Source organism: Scyliorhinus torazame, chromosome 5, assembly GCF_047496885.1.
Source record: "Scyliorhinus torazame isolate Kashiwa2021f chromosome 5, sScyTor2.1, whole genome shotgun sequence".
Classification (NCBI taxonomy): domain Eukaryota; kingdom Metazoa; phylum Chordata; class Chondrichthyes; order Carcharhiniformes; family Scyliorhinidae; genus Scyliorhinus; species Scyliorhinus torazame.
In genome coordinates, this window is record NC_092711.1 from 230,108,378 (window position 1) to 230,124,212 (window position 15,835).

General features: G+C 47.1%; 1 protein-coding gene across 4 annotated transcripts in view; it reads right to left on the reverse strand.

Moving 5' to 3' along the window:
- Positions 1 to 15,835, reverse strand: part of diaph2 (diaphanous-related formin 2) — a 983,399-nt gene that overhangs the window by 836,359 nt on the left and 131,205 nt on the right. For 3 of the 4 annotated variants that reach the window (XR_011946649.1, XM_072505206.1, XM_072505204.1), the window contains one exon: positions 6,909 to 6,929. The exons of the other annotated variant lie outside the window; for it this stretch is intronic. Coding sequence is in view for 2 of the 3 variants with exons in the window: in XM_072505206.1 (XP_072361307.1) it covers positions 6,909 to 6,929 (21 nt within the window). In the remaining variant the exon portion in view is untranslated. The remainder of the gene's footprint in view (positions 1 to 6,908; positions 6,930 to 15,835) is intronic. 4 annotated transcript variants of the gene reach the window in all.

Consider the following 15,835-nt stretch of genomic DNA (forward strand, 5'->3'; position numbering starts at 1 on the left):
CTCTCCAGCTTGATGAACCCTGCCATGTCATTGATCCAAGCTTCGACACTAGGGGGATTCGCATCTTTCCATAGTCGCAAAATCCTCCGCCGGGCTACCAGGGACGCAAAGGCCAGAATACCGGCCTCTTTCGCCTCCTGCACTCCCGGCTCGTCCGATACCCCAAATAATGCTAATCCTCAGGTCGGCTTGACCCAGGCGTTCACCACCTTGGACATAGTCCTTGCAAAACCCCTCCAAACCCATCCAGCGCCGGGCATGACCAGAACATATGGACGTGGTTTGCCGGGCTCCCCGAGCACCTCCCACATCTGTCCTCCACCCCAAAGAACCTACTCAACCTCGCCCCTGTCATATGTGCTCTGTGAGCAACGTTGAACTGTATTAGGCTGAGCCTGGCGCAAGAGGAGGAAGAATTAACCCTACTCAGGGCATCAGCCCACAGACCCTCTTCAATCTCCTCCCCCAACTCTTCCTCCCATTTGCCCTTCAGCTCCTCTACCAAAGCCTCCTCTTCTTCTTTCATCTCCTGATATATCGCCAAAACATTGCCCTCTCCAATCCATACACCCGAAATCACCCTGTCCTGAATCCCCTGTGCCGGGAGCAACGGGAATTCCCTCTTCTGTCACCTCACAAACATCCTCACCTGCATGTACCTGAACACATTTCCCGGGGGTATCCCAAACTTCTCCTCCAGCGCCCCTAGGCTCGCAAATGTCCCATCTATAAACAGGTCCCCCATCCTCCTGATCCCTGCCCGATGCCAGCTCTGAAACCCCCCGTCCATCCTTCCTGGGACAAACTGATGGTTATCGCTGATCGGGGACCACACTGAGGATCCCATCGCACCCCTGTGTCGTCTCCACTGCCCCCAGATCTTTAGCATTGCCGCCACCACCGGACTCGTGGTGTACCTTGTCGGCGAGAGCGGCAGCGGTGCCGTCACCGTCCTCAGGTTCGTTCCTTTGCAGGACGCCATCTCCAACCTCTTCCATGCCGCCCCCTCCCCCTCCATCACCCACTTACAGATCATCACCACGTTGGCTGCCCAATCGTAGCCACCCAGATTCGGCACCGTCAACCCTCCTCTGTCCCTACTACGCTCCAGAAACCCCCTCCTTACCCTCGGGGTCTTGTTTGCCCCCATGATGCTCCTACCTACCCTCTTAAAAAAGGTCTTGGTAATCATAATAGGAAGGTACTGGAACACAAAAAGAAACCTCGGGAGGACCATCATTTTAATCAACTGTGCCCTGCCCGCTAGCGAGAGTGGCAACATATCCCATCGTTTGAAGTCCTCCTCCATCTGCTCCACCAGCTGCGTCAAATTAAGTTTGTGCAGGGCCCCCCAACTCCTAGCTACCTGGATCCCCAAGTACCGAAAGCTCCTTTCCGCCCTCCTCAACGGTAGGTCGTCTATCCCTCTTCCCTGGTCCCCTGGATGCACCACGAAGAGCTCATTTTTCCCTACATTGAGCTTATAGCCCGAGAAGTCCCCAAACTCCCTTAGGATCTGCATGACCTCTACCATCCCCTCCACTGGATCTGCCACATACAGCAACAGGTCGTCTGCATACAGCGACACCCGATGTTCCTCTCCCCCTCGGCCCAGCCCCTCCATTTCCTGGACTTCCTTAATGCCATGGCCAAAGGCTCAATTGCTAATGCAAACAACAGGGGGGACAGGGGGCACCCCTGCCTCGTCCCTCGATACAGCCGAAAATACTCCGACCTCCGCCGATTCGTAACCACACTCGCCACCGGGGCTCTATATAGGAGCTTAACCCAACTGATAAACCACTCCCCAAACCCAAACCTCCGCAACACTTCCCAGAGATACTCCCACTCCACTCAGTCAAAGGCCTTCTCCGCATCCATAGCTGCCACTATTTCTGCCTCTCCCTCCACCGATGGTATCATAATCACGTTTAGGAGCCTCTGCACATTGATGTTTAGCTGCCTGCCCTTTACAAATCCCGTCTGTCCTCGTGAATCACCCCCGGGACACAGTCCTCAATCGTCGTAGCCAGCACTTTTGCCAGCAACTTAGTGTCCACATTAAGGAGCGAAATCGGTCTATACGACCCACATTGCAGTGGGTCCTTGTCCCGTTTCAGGATCAAAGAAATCAGTGCGCCAGACATTGTCGGGGGCAGGGTCCCCCCCCTCCTTTGCCTCATTAAAAATCCTCACCAGCAACGGGGCTAACAGGTCCGCATACTTCCTGTAAAACCCAACCGGGAACGCATCTGGTTCCGGGGCCTTCCCCGCCTGCATGCTCCCCAGTCCTTTAATCAGCTCCTCCAACCCAATTGGCGGCCCCAAACCAGCCACCTCCTGCTCCTCCACCCTCGGGAACCTCAGTTTATCCAGAAATCGTCGCATCCCCTCTTCCCCCGCTGGGGGCTGAGATCTGTACAGCTCCTCATAAAAGGCATTAAATGCCTCATTTACTTTCACTGCACTCTGCACCGTAGTTCCCCTGCCATCCTTGACTCCTCCTATCTTCCTCGCTGCCATCCTCTTACGGAGCTGATGTGCCAGCATCTGGCTCGCCTTCTCCCCATACTCGTACGTCACCCCCTGTGCTATCCTCCACTGTGCTTCTGCCTTCCCTGTGGTCAACAGGTCGAATTCCGTCTGGAGACTTTGCCGCTCCATAAGTAGTCCCTCTTCAGAGCCCTCTGCATATCTCCTGTCCACCCTTAAGATCTCCCCCACTAACTTCTCCTTTCCCTGCCCTCTCTCTTCTCCCTGTGAGCCCTGATGGAGATTAACTCTCCCCTGACCACCGCCTTCAGCGCCTCCCATACTACCCCCACCTGCACCTCCCCATTGTCGTTGGCCTTCAAATACCTTTCAATGCACCCCCGTACCCTCCCGCACACCTCCTCATCTGCCAGTCATCCCAAATACAAACGCCACAGCTGGCGTTGGTCCCTCTCCTCTCCCAGCTCCAGCTTCACCCAGTGCGGGGCGGGGCATAGTCTGAGATGGCAATGGCCGAGTACTCCGTTCCCTCCACTTTCGGGATCAGCACCCTGCTGAAAACAAAAAAAAAATCGATCCGGGAGTAGGCTTTGTGTACGTGGGCCAGGGGCCTAGCGAATCTCCACGGATCTACTCCCCCCATCTGGTCCATAAACCCCCTAAGCACCTTGGCCGCAGCCAGCCTCTTCCCCGTCCTAGATCTGGAACGATCTAATGCTGGGTCCAACACCGTGTTGAAATCCCCCCCGATTATCAAGCTTCCTACCTCCAGGTCCGGAATGCGCCCCAACATATGCTTCATAAATCCAGCATCGTCCCAGTTCGGGGCGTATACGTTTACCAATACCACCCACGCCCCCTGCAGCCTACCTCTCACCATCACCTCCATTGTCCACTACTATATTCTTGGCCTCAAACGACACCCGCTTCCCCAACAGTATTGCCACCCCTCTATTCTTCGCATCCAGCCCCGAATGGAATACCTGTCATGCCCATCCCTTTCTTAACCTGACCTGGTCTGCCACCTTCAAATGTGTCTCCTGAAGCATGACCACGTCTGCCTTCAGTCCCTTTAAGTGCACGAACACTCGGGCCCTCTTAACCGGCCCATTCAGGGCCCTCACATTCCACGTTATCAGCCGGATTGGGGGGCTTCCCACCCACCCCTGCCGACTAGCCATCTCCTTTTCTAGGCCAGTCCCGTGCCCGTGCCTTGGCCCGATTAAAACCAGCTCTCTTCTTTGCCACCTCCGTACTCCAGTCCTGATAGATTCGGATCACCGTATACTCCCACCTGCTGCTCCGCTCTTTCTTGGCCCATCTCAAAACACACTCTCTGACCACGAAATGATGAAACCTCACCACTACTGCCCTTGGCGGCTCGTTGGCCTTGGGTCTCCTCGCCAGGACCCGATGAGCCCCATCTAGCTCCAGGGGACTCGGAGAGGCCTCCGCTCCCATCAGCGAATTGAGCATCGTGCTCACATACGCCCCGGCATCGGCCCCCTCCACCCCTTCAGGGAGACCCAGAATCCGAAGATTCTTCCTCCTCGACCTGTTCTCCAGGTCCTCGAATCTTTCCGCCCACCTCTTGTGCAGCGCCTCGTGCACCTCCATCTTCACCGCCAGGCCCAAGATCTCGTCCTCGTTCTCTGCGGCTTTTTCCCGCACCTCCCGGATCTCTACCCCGTGGGCCTTCTGAGTCTCCGCTAACGCCTCGATCGCCGTCAGCAGTGGCGCCAGCACCTCTTTCTTAAGCTCCTCCACGCAGCGCCTGAGAAACTCCTGCTGCTCCGGCCCCCATGCCGCTCGATCTCCGCCCTCCGCCATCTCGTTTTTTCTCCCTCGCTTCTTTCGCTGCTCCAAAACCGCTTTTTTGACCGCTCCACTTCCGGTCCACTCCATATACTATGGAAGGGGGACCTTGCTCTCACCTTCCCGCACGGGAAGTCATTGAAAAATTTCTGTTGGGGCTCCTCTGGAGAGCCCAAAAGTCCGTTCTAGCGGGAGGCGCCGAAACGTGCGGCTCAGCTCCGCATAGCCGCTACCGGAAGTCGGGAAAAATACTAATGAGAGGCTGGGTGATTCAACTATCAACACAATGCCCTTTAACTTCTGGGACGTACATCTGAATGCAGCCCACACTGACCATATTGAAGATTTTGTTTTTCCAACAACCCGTGACAACCATGTATTTGTGGGAAATGACAGTGGAATACAATACACGAATCACAGATTGGAGTTCAGATTTTGTTTTTGGTGGTGGGAGGTGAAAAATTGAGATCATTATTTTGCCTCTAGCTCATTTTATACCTGATCTGGAATTGTTCAGAGTGGCTGCAAGAAGTGGGTGTGTTCAACTGAACATTACATCCATAAGGGTGAATCTCGTTGAGGCTTCGGGGATCTTGTCTGCCAGCCGGAGAGCCAATGAGAGATATACCCTGCCTCTTTTTGGGATAGCCCTTCGAACCACAAACCAATCAGTCAGGGGCAAGACCAGCAACAGGCCTTATGCCACTCCGGAGGCCGTGCCTACTGCCAGAAAGGCAGGCATTGGAATCCCTGGATTTAGGAATGTCCGGGAAACCTAGGACACAGGTAAATAATGGGGGGGGGTGGGGTTAGGAAGAAGACGCTTCGCAGGGCAGGGTGTCTGCAGGCCCCACGCCCTGACGTTGAATCCCTTGACCAGGCTCTGAGTGCATTTGAGTGTCTTTGACTGATGAGCCCCACACAGAATTAACAAGCTGGCCGCACAATTGTACCTGTCGTGCACATGCCAACATGGACACCCGCCACTACGTTAATGTCAACAGCGGTAGTGTGGGGCCATTAAGCAGTCATTAATTGGCCACTTAAGATCCTCAATAGGCATCAGAGTAGGGAGGTTGATTGTAGGCCATACCACCCAGAACCTAATTCTGGAAGAGGCGGAAGGGTGCTTGTATGCCCTCATCCTGCCTAATTACATTGACAAATGTGATATAAAATAGTTACTTTAGAGATATTAGTTAATGTAATGTAGAAATAAGCCACTTTGATTCTGGCAAGTAGAGACAAAGGATTTTAGACCGCATGGAAAAAGCAGGAAGAGGTGTGTCTATGAGAGTGATGCTGCATTGATAGGGGCCGGAGAAAGGGATTGGAAGTGAGCCAATCAGAATAGATCAAACAAGTCAGGAGGGACATAGGATGACCTATGGGTGTCGAGTATGTGAAACGTGATGCCATTTGAATGTATGAGTACTGATCTCTTTGTCTGGGACCTTCACTTAGTTCCCGGGGCTGCAGAAAGCAACATGTTATCTGTATCACTGTGGACTAGGTAGCTTGCAAGCTGAATAAAATAACTTCTGTTTTACTTGCAAATCCATCTCGACTTTTATTGAGGCCAGACTGACGGAGAAAGAAATTTGGGAATCAACATCTCCATCCCTATTCCAAGCTCACCACCAGCAAGAGCACAAGATTCTATTCATAGCCTCTTCCCCCTTCCACACACATCATAAAACATTAAAAAAGTTAATCCTGAACGATTTATCCCTCCAAACAGTATTTTCTTTAAAATAAGTACCCGATTCCTTTTTTCCCAATTAAGGGGCAATTTCAGCGTGGCCAATCCACCTACCTAACACATCTTTGGGTTGTTAGGTTGAGACCCAAGCAAACATGGGGAGAATGTGCAAACTCCACACGGACAGTGACCCGAGACTGGGATCGAACCCAGGTCCTTGGTCTCGTGAGGCAGCAGTACTAACCACTGCACCACTGTGCCGCCCCATACAAACTGTATTTTAAATGACCGAAAACAAGCAACTTAATATCAGACAAGAGAAAGTCTGCAGTCGAACATCAGCAGAAAAACAATGAAGGTCAGCTTTATTTAAAACACAGCTAAAATTAACTGTCTGCTCATGGCTCAAAATTCTGAAAATGTTCCAGATGATTATTCCACCTTCCTCCTTACTACTTTCAACAAAACCTGATGGAACAACAAATATGCCTCTTGATGTAAAGAGGCTGAATAAACAGGCGAATAGGGTTTCTTCAAAGACAGGATGAAAAGGTTCCGAAGGTCGTCATTTTTCAATTGCATCAATAGTAAATATTGATTAAGGTGCCACAGGAAACAAATTATGCATTCACTTAGTTTTATCAGATTTTGGGTGCATTCCCATCTGCAGAACAGATGCAGAACCTGTTTATTCAAAACAGCAATTGATTTGAATTGAGGTCGAATTCAGTTATCTGTGAAGGCCCTTAATGAAAATATCTTGTGGAGTACCAGAGTTCTTCCTCGTCAAACAGCACTGTTTAAAAAGGATAAGTGTTTGGGAAAATTTTGATTTATATTAATACTAAAACTCATTCTACTGCTACAAAAATAAACAAAACTAATCAGCAGTACTCACCGAAACTTTGCTTCCAGTTATCTGAATGCAGTGGTTAGTGCAGTGTAAATTAATAGCGTTGGGAGAGACAAAACAAAACAAAATCAAAAAGCATTATTAGTGAGCTCAGCTTTACATAGGTTAATCATAACGCAGTTTAGTTACAGTATTAGTAATACAGTTATAGCTCTGAGAGCTGCAGATTTCCACACAAAAATGGACTATCATTTTACAAAATTCTGATAAAGGTTTTCAGCAGGTTTCACAGTAAAATGGCACCAATTTTGATAAAGAGGCAAGGTCCATTGTGATACATTTAAATTTACACAAAGTAATTTTTACAGAGCCCAAATATTAAAAAATGCTAATTTTGTCTGCAGTATCATTTTTGTATGCCACATGCGTCATTCATTTTGTTTCTTTAATTTAGCAATTCTGGATGCGCAAATATCATCGTTCAATGAGGATATTTAAAACTAATGTAACCACAGGCAGAAACTGCATATAATATCAGGTTGCTACTTTTACTTTACAAATTATGCTCATATTGCATTGTTTTAAATTAACGTTTGTGTATACTACCTCAGAGTACCTCAAAACTAACACACTTCATCAGTATGGTTATTAAAGACAGCAGCTCCCAAAATTGTCATTATCTTCAATTTTATGGCTTCCTCTGCCCTGATAAATGCCTTAAGAACTGCAGTAATTTTTTGCTTTGCTGTTGTTAATTATATATATTTTTTAATTCTCATTTGGTTGCTGTTAAGCGATGGTTTTTGGTGCTGCAACTTTAGGATGTTGCATTACTGTGCATTTATTTTACAAACAAGAAAACACCATTAGTTTATCATTTTGCTGTTCTTTATTCCCAGTCCGTCCTTGTTGATAGATTATCATTACAACCAACTCCTATTTGTTTCAATTATGCTGTTTGAAGATTTTAATGTAATGGGCAACTCAAAAGTAGGCCTAATTATGTAAAACTGTTCTTGCATCCTGAAACTATTCAGCAAACCAAGCTGAATACTTCATGGTATTTATATTTTGTAATACAGAATGAAAATTCGATATTGTAATCATATTTTTAAGAGCAGTAAAACACCCATTTTCAAAGGAAATCTGGCTGTGAATACCTATCCAAAGAAAATAGAGGCTACAATATATGCTTATGTCTCCAAGAGCTCACTGAGATACAAGATCACCCCATGGGCCTGGCATGAGACCCCATGTGCTGACTTAATTTGAAAAAAACGATTAATAAGGCCTGAGAAGCTATTTAGAAAGTTATAGAGAAAGGACAAGGCATTAGTGCATGGTAATAAATGGATAATGTTAACCAGATTGTGATAGGAAAGGACAAAGCATGCAAACTTAATAGTATACCAGGAAACAGTGTCAGATAGGGAAAATTAGTAAAAGTGAAGAATTAAAGACTCTTAAAAGAATTGATGATGCAATTAGAAGTAAATGGTAAACACAACATGGTTGCAAGGTGACCAAGAATAGTGGTATTTGATATTTTTGTTCTTTCGGATCGAGTAACGGCAGAAGTTTTTTTAAAATTAGGGCATCATGATCGGCACTGGCTTGGAGGGCTGAAGGATCTGTTCCTGTGCTGTACTTTTCTTTGTTTTTTGTTCTTTGTTATTTCAAAAGGACAAGGTGAAAGGAAAATGAGATGACATCAAACAGTAGTGAGGAATGAACTTGGCTCAGTAAAACAAGATGTGGAATTAGTTTGGGTAAAAATAATAAACAGCATTGGAAATAAGTCACTGGTGTGAGTAGTTTACAGACTTCCTCACAGTAGCTATACTGTAGGACAGAGTTTAAATCAATGGGGCTTTGCAACAGGACTACAATAACCATGAGTGATTTTAGTCTTCATGTAGATTGGACAAATCAATTTGACGAACTATAACCTTGAAGATAAGTTCATATTATGTATTCAGGACAGTTTTTTTAGAACATCACATTCTGTGACAGGCTATTTTAGAACTGATAACGTGTAATGTGACAGAATAAATCAATAATCTTGCAGTAAAGGATTATCGAAGGAAGAGTATTCTTGACATGATGCCATTAAAATTAAATGATGGCAATTACAAAATTACGAAGAAAGAGTTGGCTAAAGTTTACAGCAAAACTAAGTTAAAGCTAAGACTATAGAGAACTAATGGCAAACATTTAAGGAGATATTTCAATACTCTCAATAAAGATATATTCCAATGAGAAAAAAAAGACCCTACAAAAAGGATGCATCATCCATGGCTAACTAAGGTAGTTAAGGATGACATTAAATTCAAAGAAAAAGCACTCAATGCTGCGAAGATCAATTTCTATAAATGACATGGATGAAGGGACCAGGTGTATTGTAGCCAAACAGCCTGACGATACCAAGCTAGGTAGGTATGTAAGTTGTGAGGAGGGAGAATAAAGTCGATGGGCAAAAATTTACCAAATGGATTGGATTGGATTTTGTTTATTGTCACATGTACCAAGGTACAGTGAAAAGTTTTTTTCTGAGAGCAGCTCAACAGATCATTAAGTACATGAAAAGAAAAGAAAATACATAATAGGGCAACACAAGGTACACAATGTAACTACATTAACACCGGCATCGGGTGAAGCATACAGGGGTGTAGTGTTAATGAGGTGTACAATGGAGTACAATGTTGGAAAATGAGAGATTATCCATTCTGGTCGGAAGAATAAAAAAAGCAGAAAATTATTTAAATGGAGAAAGACTTCAGAATGTTGTGGTATAGAAGGTTCTGCATGTCCTCATACCAGAATTCTAAGTAGTTAGTTTGCATCTCCTGCAAGTAATTAGGAAGACAAATAGAATGTTGCTCTTTATTGCAAGAGGCATGGAGTATAGAAGTAGGGATGGCTTGTTACAACTGTAAACAGACCATGCCTAGAACACTGCACACAGTGGTGGTCTCCTTACTTAAGGGGGGATCACCAGAATTACTTTTATCCGAATCCTCAGCAGCACTTCTGTGCATGGTACAGCCGGCTCTGGCCCGTCAGTTCCTTTTAACCAAAGCAGCGGCAGTAACTTTGTTTTTCTTTACATTCGCTCTCCTGCTAACTGCTCCACAATCCCATCTGCATCCTGGGTCAATTTTCAGTGTCAGCTGGGATCATTTGGCCGCTTTACATCCTACAGCCCAGGTCACATGGATCACCCGATTTCCCCCAAACACACTGTTTCCCCCCCTCTGGGAACTGACTTCCAGCTATTTCAGGCAAGTGCCCTGGAGTCATGGGTCAAGGAGTGGCACAAGAAGCGTCGCTGCTGCCTCTAGCAAAGCTCTGGCTGGTCACCCTCCATGCATGTGTTCCTATTGCCACCAGACGATCTGCTCATACTGATTCCATCACAACTGCACCTTAATTATGGTGTAGTAGCTGAAGACATTGCATTGTACTTTCACTTTGGAGCATTACATCACCATAATGCACTATGTATCCACCGACCTGTGTGAATCTAATTATTGGACTGATGGTACATACTGATAGTGCCCATTCAATGTTAACTGTATCCATTGGGTGCTGCATCCTTTCACTTATTGTGGTCTTTTCTACTTAAAAGTAAATTAGCAAATGGTGGAAAATAGACCTCTTCATGCCATATAACAAATTAATATTTTAAGCAATTCCTTACTGAAGGACTTTGTGGCTGAAGTTAGTGCCATTGAAGCTAATTGGGCTGTCCATGTAATCAATGATATCTATCTTTTTGTATCAGCCTTTTAATGTGTAATTTAAAGTTTATATTAACTGCAATTTGCCTATTAATACATATTTAATTTCTATTAATTTTGGTTTGATTGTTGGAGTAAAAGTTTCAAAAGTGAAATCTTGTCCTTGTTTTTAGGGGCTGTTTAGCACAGGGCTAAATCGCTGGCATTGAAAGCAGACCAAGGCAGGCCAGCAGCACGGTTCGATTCCCGTAACAGCCTCCCCGAACAGGCGCCGGAATGTGGCGACTAGGGGCTTTTCACAGTAACTTCATTTGAAGCCTACTTGTGACAATAAGCGATTTTCATTTCATTTCATTTCATTATTGGCGTTGCTAGGTAAAAGCACTTCTTTTGATTTGTTGATGTCAACTGGGATTATCACACAGTTAAAGTTGCACAGCCCAGGTTGGTACTATCCTAATGTATTACTGCAGAAAACTAAAAGGCTATGAGAATGTATTAAAACTCCCCGTTATGATGAATAAATAGACATACATAGAAAATAGAACGAGGAGGCCTTTTGAGGCTGCTGCTCCGCCATTCATTATCATGGCTCATCATCAAGTTCAATACCCTGATTTCGCCTCCCCAATATTCCTTGATCTCTTTAAGCCCAAAGAGCCCTGATTCCTTCTTGATTTAGTCCCGATTCCTCCCTGATTTAGCTCTGATTCCTTCTTGAATGAAGACTAAAGTACAATATAATAGTGTGCAAAATAATACAATAAAGCACTGCATTTTTACATATTCTATGAACTGCTCTACTCGTAATAAACAAACACTTAAAAAATTCAGACATTTGAAAACTGAAGTCTGCTGACAGCTTTGTGACCTTTTACTGCAAAACCTGCCAAATTGCTTTAAACATTAGTGGTGAAAAAGCAATGCAGATTTGTTTTACGTATCAAGTCAAAATGTAACATCGTTCCTCAGCAAACAATTGTATATTTTGTTTTACCTCACAGTCCTTTGGTTTTCAAACTGATATAGTATATTCTCTCAACTCAAAGGTACTTATTTAAAATTATTTGGTGATGCAAATATTTTTTACATAAAATCGCCACTTCGCTGTCAATCGCCACTTCGCTGTCAATCGCCACTTCGCTGCCTGTGCTTTTTAAATGGATAATTCCAAATTTTGGACAGAGCAAGTTTGAACAATTCAGATTAGACCACATAGTTTATATAATTCAGCCAATGATTTCAGAGTAACCAGTTACCCATATTCTGCCTCCTCAAAATAACTGGAAATCAGAGCAACACTCAAGTAAAGTTGAATTTCAAACTTGATGTATCGACCACCTCGATATAATTTTTTTTAAAATATATATTTTATTGAAGTTTTTCAAACAAAATTTTTCCATTTTTACAACTTAATAATAAAATGTACATTAACCGTTATTTAAATAATATATTAAACTAACAAATGAGAAAAAAGTATTACACAAGAGGCAATTATCCACAACTAGCATAAAGAGAAAAACAAAAACAAAAAACAAAACACAAAATAACACTCCCTCCCCCCCCTCGGGTTGCTGCTGCTGTCTGTTCTGCTTTTCCATTATCGTTCCGCGAGATAGTCAAGAAACGGTTGCCACCGCCTGGTGAACCACTGCGCCGATCCTCTTAACACATATTTTTTTCGCTCCAGTCTTATGAACCCTGCCATGTCGTTTATCCAGGCCTCCACGCCCGGGGGCTTCGCTTCTTTCCACATAAGTAGAATCCTTCGCCGGGCTACTAGGGACGCAAAGGCCAAAACGTCAGCCTCTTTCGCCTCCTGCACTCCCGGTTCTTCTGCAACCCCAAATATAGCTAACCCCCAGCTTGGTTTGACCCGGACCCCCACCACCTTTGAGACCACTCTTGCCACACCCTCCCAGAACTCATGCAGTGCCGGACACGACCAGAACATGTGGGTGTGGTTCGCCGAGCTTGCCGAGCACCTCCCACACCTATCCTCCACCCCAAAAAACCAGCTCAGTCTTGCTCCCGTCATATAGTCCTGTGTAGAACCTTAAATTGAATCAGGCTAAGCCTGGCACATGAGGACGAGGAATTTATCCTGCTTAGGGCATCTGCCCACAGCCCCTCCTCAATCTCTTCCCCCAGCTCCACTTCCCATTTTCCCTTCAGCTCCTCTACCATTGTCTCCCCCTTGTCTCTCATCTCCCTGTATATTTCCGACACTTTACCTTCTCCAACCCATGCCCCCGAAATCACTCTATCCTGGATCCCTTGCGTCGGGAGCTGCGGAAATTCCCTCACCTGTTGCCTCGTAAATGCCCTCACTTGCATGTATCGGAAAGCATTCCCTGGTGGCAACTTATATTTTTCTTCCAATGCTCCCAAACTCGCAAACGTCCCGTCCACAAACAGGTCTTTCAGCTTCCTAATTCCTGCTCGCTGCCAACCTTGAAATCCCCTATCTATCCTCCCCGGGACGAACCTGTGGTTATTCCTTATCGGGGAACACACCGAGGCACCCGTCACTCCCCTGTGTCGTCTCCACTGCCCCAGATCTTCAAGGTCGCCACCACCACTGGGTTTGTGGTGTACCTTTTCGGGGAGAATGGTAGCGGCGCCGTCGCCAGCGCTTTTAGGCTTGTTCCCTTACAGGACGCCATCTCCAGCCTTTTCCACGCCGCACCTTCTTCTTCCCTCATCCACTTGCAGACCATCGACACATTGGCGGCCCAATAGTAGTCACTCAGACTCGGCAGTGCCAATCCCCCTCTGTCCCTACTGCGCTGCAGGAACCCCCTCTTTACCCTCGGGGTCTTTCCCGCCCAGACAAAGCTCGTAATACTCCTATCTTTTTTTTTAAAAAGGCCTTTGTAATCAGGATGGGGAGGCACTGAAACACGAAAAGAAACCTCGGGAGGACCACCATCTTGACCGCCTGTACTCTGCCCGCCAATGACAGGGGCACCATATCCCACCTCTTAAAGTCCTCCTTCATCTGCTCTACCAGTCGCGTCAGGTTAAGTTTATGTCGGGTTCCCCAGTTCCTGGCCACCTGAATCCCCAGGTATCGAAAATTCCTTGCTACTCTCCTCAGCGGCAGAGCATCTATCCCCCTGCCCTGTTCCCCGGGGTGCATCACAAAAAGTTTGCTCTTTCCCATATTTAATTTATATCCCGAGAATCCTCCAAACTCCCTGAGTATCTGCATTACCTCTGGCATCCCCTCTACTGGGTCCGCCACATATAGCAGTAAATCGTCTGCATATAGTGACACTCGATGTTCCTCTCCCCCTCTAAGCACCCCCCTCCACTTCTTAGAGTCCCTCAGCGCTATGGCCAATGGCTCAATTGCCAACGCGAACAGTAACGGGGACAGGGGGCACCCCTGTCTTGTACCCCTATGTAATCGGAAGTAACCCGATCTTTGCCTATTTGTAACAACGCTTGCCACCGGGGCCCCGTACAGGAGTCTAACCCATCTAATGAACCCCTCCCCGAACCCAAATCTCTTCAGCGCCTCCCACAAATAGTCCCACTCCACTCTATCGAATGCCTTCTCTGCATCCATCACCACCACTATCTCTGCCTCCCCCTCCGGTGGGGGCATCATCATCACCCCCAGCAACCTTCGTATATTGGCATTCAATTGTCTCCCTTTAACAAACCCTGTCTGGTCGTCATGTACCACCCCTGGGACACAATCCTCTATCCTTGTCGCCATCACTTTGGCCAGCAGCTTGGCGTCTACGTTTAGGAGGGAGATGGGCCTGTATGACCCGCACTGCAGCGGGTCTTTATCTAGTTTCAGAATTAACGATATCGTCGCCTCCGACATTGTCGGGGGTAGTGTCCCCCTTTCCTTAGCCTCATTAAAGGTTCTCGCCAGAAGCGGGGCCAGCAGGTCCATATACTTCCTATAAAATTCCACCGGGAACCCATCTGGTCCCGGGACCTTCCCTGCTTGCATGTTCCCAATTCCTTTGATCACCTCCTCCACCTCAATCTGCGCCCCAAGACCTGCCACCTCCTGCTCCTCCACCCTCGGGAACTCCAGCTGGTCCAAAAAGTGTATCATTCCCTCTTTCCCCTCCAGGGGTTGGGGACTTATACAGCCTCTCATAAAATGTCTTGAACACCTCGTTCACTTTCCCTGCTCTCTGCTCCATCTTTCCCGTTTCGTCCCTAACTCCTCCAATCTCTCTCGCCGCCCCCCTCTTTCGAAGCTGTTGGGTCAGCAGCCGGCTCGCCTTTTCCCCATATTCATGTTGTATTCCCTGTGCCTTCCTCCACTGCGTCTCCGCCTTTCCCGTGGTCAGCAGGTCAAACTCCGTCTGTAGTCTTCGTCTTTCCCTGTATAGCCCTTCATCCGGGGCCTCCGCATACTGCCTATCCACCCTCAGAATTTCCCCAACCAATCTCTCTCTTTCTTTACCCTCTTGTTTCCCCTTGTGGGCTCTAATGGAAATCAGCTCTCCACTCACCACCACCTTCAGCGCTTCCCATACTACCCCCACCTGGACCTCCCCACCATCATTGACCTCCAGGTATCTTTCGATGCATCCCCTCACCCTTCCGCATACCCCCTCGTCCGCCAGTAGTCCCATGTCTAATCTCCAAAGTGGGCGCTGCTCCCTTTCCTCTCCGAGATCCAGATCCACCCAATGTGGGGCGTGATCTGAAACGGCTATAGCTGAGTACTCCGTTCCTGCCACTTTTGGGATCAGCGCCCTTCCCAAGACAAAAAAGTCTATCCGGGAGTATACTTTATGGACGTGGGAGAAGAAGGAAAACTCTTTACCCATCCATCTGGCAAATCTCCACGGATCTACCCCTCCCATCTGCTCCATAAATCCCTTAAGCACCTTGGCCGCTGCCAGCCTTCTCCCGGTCCTGGATCTGGACCGGTCCAACCCTGGGTCCAGCACTGTGTTAAAGTCCCCCCCCATTAACAAGTTTCCCGCCTCCAGGTCTGGGATACGTCCCAGCATTCGCTTCATGAATCCCGCATCATCCCTGTTCGGGGCGTATACGTTCACCAGCACCACCGCCTCACCTTGCAATCTGCCACTCACCATCACGTACCTGCCACCACTATCCACCACTATGGTCTTAGCCTCGAACGATACCCGTTTCCCCACCAGTATGGCCACTCATCTGTTTTTCGCATCTAACCCCGAGTGGAATACCTGTCCCACCCATCCTTTCCTTAGTCTAACCTGATCCGCC